The sequence below is a fragment of the Chrysochloris asiatica genome, unplaced genomic scaffold (assembly GCF_000296735.1).
Source record: "Chrysochloris asiatica unplaced genomic scaffold, ChrAsi1.0 scaffold00070, whole genome shotgun sequence".
Classification (NCBI taxonomy): Eukaryota; Metazoa; Chordata; class Mammalia; order Afrosoricida; family Chrysochloridae; genus Chrysochloris; species Chrysochloris asiatica.
The window spans coordinates 8,784,262-8,789,287 of NW_006408588.1; the positions used below are offsets into that span (position 1 = coordinate 8,784,262).

Sequence of the window (5,026 nt, forward strand, 5' to 3'; positions counted from 1 at the left end):
TAAATAAAATTCATATACTTATAAATTCATATAATTTTTTACATGTCAAAAAGATGCATATTTTTATGTTGAAGACCTCTGAAAGGTGGAGAAAATATAGACAACTATATGCCAAATCTATTTCTCTGCCTGTTTTTGTAAAATCACTTTTATTGGAATATAGCTACTATCTATCGCCATCTCCATTATTTTGTGAACCTTTTTTTTTTTTCTTTATTGTGATTTGGGTGTAAACACAGTGCACATTAGTTTTCCATTCAACAATTCATACACACAATTTGTGACATTGATTGCAATCCTCCCAGTATAACAGCATTTTTTTTGTCTTTCTTTATGTTTCCTGTTTTCGGTTGTCCTTTCCTGTTCTGCCTTCCCTTCTGTGCTTTGTCTTGGACAAATGCTACCGTTTGGGTCAAGTGTGGTTGATTGTTCTGAGGACTATGCACCTACCTGGTGTTATTTTTCACCTTATTGGTCTGTCTGTCATGTTTTGTTTTGTTTTTGTAGCTAAACAATTCTGTTGCTCAAGTACATAGACAGATGTATGCAACCAGGGCAGATGTTGTAGATGATTTATATTTCCAATTGCATGGGAGGACTCTCTTTGTTTTATAGTATTGAACCAACTGGTGAATTTGGATCTCAATCAGAATCAGATGGAACTTAGCATCTTTATCCTTTCTGTTGCTTTCAAGATACTTTAAACAGTAACAGCTTTCTTAATCAAATTGTAGAGGTAGGTCCTAAGGAAGCTAAAGAGCAAGTCCTTTGAACTGAAGCATTCTCAAGATTTTATTGATGGTCACAGAATGTACTTGTGCAATGCCATGAGAATCTTTTAGGATCATACTCATTTGTGAAGGGGACAGGCTTGGCTGGGCCAGTTTGTATATCTGCTCCTTCATGTTATCAGATGTCACATTCATCCAGGCAGAGACACTCCAGCAATAGGGCAGATCTGATTGGGACAGACCTTCCAGGGAGCTTTCGTAAGACCCATGGTGGCATTGGTCAGGCAGTGAGAAAGCCTGCCTATTGTTTTTCAACTGTTGACCCTATGGAGTAAGTTCAGTTCCAATTTGAAGAGTGTTTAACACCCATGGTCTGAGGATTCTGTCAGTCTCTATCAGACCAATAAGCCTGGTCTTTACTTGAGGGTTTTTTTTTTTTCTTTCAGTTCCATATTTTTCTCCTACTCTGTCTGGGACCTTTTATTGTGATCTCAATCATGGTGGCTGATACTAGTTCTAGTCTTAGAGCTATAGACCAGCTTTTACATATCTGCTTGTTCTTTGGATCTTTCTGGCTATACTTCTTCCACCAAATATTCACTTGTTCTTTTGGCAGTCCATGGTACTTTAAATATTCTTCTCCAACACCATAACTCAAAGGCATCAATTTTTCTATAGTGTGCTCATTTACTGTTCAACTTTCACATGCATATAAGGTTGTTGAAAATACCATGGCTTATGGCAGGTGCATCTTAGTCATCAAAGTGACAACTTTGCTCTTCAACACTTTAAAGAGGTTTTGTGCTGCAGATTTGCCTAATGTAATATCTGTAGCATATGATTGGTGAACTTTTGTATTCCTTCTTTACATCTTACTGATTTCCCAATTCTTTCTACATCAGTATTTTGGCAAGATAGAGTAAATCTCTCCTTTGTACTATTACTGTATATGTATCTTTCAATACTGGTGTCATGGTATTAAAATGCTTCTATTTTCAGATATACAGTTTAGAGCACTAATATTTCTGAAGTTGAGCTCTGTCTTATGCATGATCTATAAATTTGATTTGGTAGTTTTCTCTTCTTCTTTACTTTCCTCTCTGCTTTCCTCCTCCTCCTCCTTTTTTTTTTTTTAAAGAACAGTTTTAAATTGATGATATTTTGTTATTGGCTCAAAGATATACTTTATCTTTATTCAGGCTATTTCAGAATGAGATTTTGTCTTATTAATCTTTTGTTTTAGGTTAAATTAAGTACTAAATTAATTTGTATTGTTCTGTGTTACAATTTCAAGATATTAGTCTGGAGCAGTAAGGATTAGAAAATTTTGACCACACAGTGTTAGACATGTATCAGTGTCTCTTGTTTATGTTGTTAGGAAAGCTTTTCATTGCGTGACCTTATGTAACTTTATTTAGATAGGTAACTTAGTTGATTTTCTTTTGTACTTATGTTACTATAGAGTTTAGAGGAAATGTAGGAATATGAAAACAAAGCAAAACAGTGTGTAGTATTTTTCTGAAATAAATTGTACTAGAAATCAGATAATACTGTAACTATAAGTACCAAAATGGAATAATATTGGATGGCACAGTAATGTAGATATGTTTTTGAAAATCTTATGGGATTTGAAACAATAAACTATGACATCTGAAAAATCTGGTGAGTGACAGTGTCAATAAGTGGATTATGTTAGCTAGAATATGAAAACATCAGGACTCAATACCATTTGAAAGTACATTCTCTGGTGAGTGAAAAACAACCTCCTGCTTTACGTTTTCTTTTTTAAGGGACTGAGCGGGACAAACAGGATCTGGAAAAGCAGATGTCAGATTTGAGAGTGCAGCTGAATTTCAACGCAATGGCATCTGAATTAGAGGAAGTAAAGCGGTGCATGGAGCGAAAAGACAAGGAGAGAGCACATTTGGCAATACAAGTCGAGGTAACTTTACTCTTTTGAACCACATGTATAGGAGTTTAGTTTTGTTTCATTGAATTGCTTAATGAAAATTTAACATCAAGATTCTGTTACCATATCAGCTTATTTTGGTTTGTTGTTTCTAAGTGCCATTAAGTCAGTTTCGACACACAGTGACCCTGTATAGGATTTCCAAGGAATGGCTGGTGAATTTGAACCACCAACCTTGCTGTCCTTAGCCCAGTGCTAATCCTGAAGTGCCACAGAAGGAATCATTTGGGTACGTTGTTGTTGTCAAATGCCGTCGAGTCAATTCTGACCCACAGCGACCTTGTTTAGAGTTTCCAAGGAGCAGCTGGTGAACTTAAACTGATGACTTTGCAGTTCAAATAGCTTTACAGTCTGGTGCATTTGGGTATAGATAATGTAAAATTGCATTATGACGAAATTGATTTCTCTTTCATTTGGGCCCAACCTCCAAGAACCTGAATTCTTTTTCTGTATTCTGTAATATTGAAATATTTTGATGTTATTGAACTTGAAAATATTCTTGTTTTAGTATTACTCTTTTTCTTTTTTTCCTGAGAGAACGTTTCTTTTGAGAGAATAATGGATTATCATTTTAGGCAGGTGAAGGTGCAGCAAATCGGCCTTAGTGATATTTCTTTGGAACCAAAATGCTTGTCAGATCTCTAGCTGTTCTGCATGAAGAAGAAATTTGATATACACAACTCCATTAATTTGGAGTTGTGTATTAACAATCAGTGAGGTAATTATGAATAGACTGTAAGTAAACAGATAAGTTTGTCCCTTATCTAGCCATATTGTTCTTAAGTGCCGTGGAGTCAGTACCAACTTATGGTGACCCTGTATACGGTTTGTATTCTTTCACCATACTTATTCAACCTGTATGCTGAGCAAATAATCCGAGAAGCTGGGTTCTATGAAGAAAATCGTGGCATCGGGATTGGAGAAAGACTCATTAACAACCTGTGATATGCAGATGATACAACCTTGCTTGCTGAAAGTGAAGAGGACTTAAAACATTTACTGATGAAGATCAAAGAGCACAGCCTTCACTATGGATTACATCTCAATGTCAAAAAAACAAAAACCCTGACCACTGGACCAATAAACAGCTTTCTTATCAATAGAGAAAAGATTGAAGTTGTCAAGGACTTCATTCTTCTTGGATCAACTATCAACACTCATAGAAGCAGCAGTCAAGAAATCAAATGACATATTGCATTAGGCAAATCTGCTGCACAAGCCCTTTTTAAAGTGTTGAAGAGAAAAGATGTCAGCTTGAGGACTGAGGTGTGCCTGACCTAAGCCATGGTATTTTCAATAACCTCATATGCATGTGAAAGCTGGACAGTGAATAAGGAAGACCATAGAAGAATTGATGCTTTTGAGTTACGGTGTTGGAGGAGAATATTGAAAGTGCCATGGGCTGCCAAAAGAACCAATAGATCCGTTTTGGAAGAAGTGCAGCCAGAGTGCTCCTTAGAGGCCAAGATGGCCAAACTTCGTCTCTCGCATTTCGGACATATTGTCAGGAGGGACCAGTCGCTGGAGAAGAATATCATGTTAGGTAAGATGGAGGGACAGAGAAAAACAGAAAGACCCCCAATGGGATGGATTGGCAGCATCGATGGACTCAAGCTTGGCAACATTAGTGAGGTTGGCCCAGGATTGGGCAGTGTTTTGTTCTGCTGTGCATAAGGTCACTATGGGGTCAGTACCAACTCAGTGGCACCTAACAACAACAACATAGTGTTTCTCAGGAGCAATTGGTGAGCGTGAAGCGCTAGCCTTGCGGTTCAAAGCAACCTTGCAGTCCAGCGCATTAACCACAGTGCCACACCAGGACTCCTTATCTAGATGAGGTAATTATGAGAAAATACTGAAAGCAAAGAAAAGGACTTCAACAAAAGGAAATTGCTTAATTCATATTATAATTATGCAAATTATATAAAAATAGAGATATGCATCTGCCTTCCTCTGTATTCATTTTTATTAATGAATCTGTGTTTAATTGTAATAGGTTTTTAAAATTATATTGCAAGAGAGAAATTGGTGTTGAAGGCATCTAACTTTATATACTAGAAGAAAATATATAGCATTTCTCCAGTCTGTTTCTCTGTCATTTTGTCAAAATGTCAGTAAAAAATGTGTTTTAGATTTGCATCAAGATTCATATTGTAAGGGTAATGAAATATTGACATGCTCTCTATAAAGCCCTGAACATGTTTAATAAATACCTCTCATAAATATTCTCCAAGCAATGGTAATTGTATAACTTTAAAAGCATTCTTCACGGGTGTTATTTTATTTTAGCTCTTGAGCCTGCTAAGGAAAGTGGTTATATATATAA

The 5,026-nt window shown here is 36.3% G+C and overlaps 1 protein-coding gene and 1 pseudogene across 1 annotated transcript in view; one reads left to right on the forward strand and one right to left on the reverse strand.

The window, feature by feature from the left end:
* Positions 1-5,026, forward strand: part of CEP128 (centrosomal protein 128kDa) — a 707,284-nt gene that overhangs the window by 185,312 nt on the left and 516,946 nt on the right. The window contains exon 11 of the mRNA XM_006864786.1: positions 2,522-2,673. Within this exon, the coding sequence (XP_006864848.1) occupies positions 2,522-2,673 (152 nt within the window). The remainder of the gene's footprint in view (positions 1-2,521; positions 2,674-5,026) is intronic.
* Positions 525-1,705, reverse strand: LOC102826132 (annotated as a pseudogene).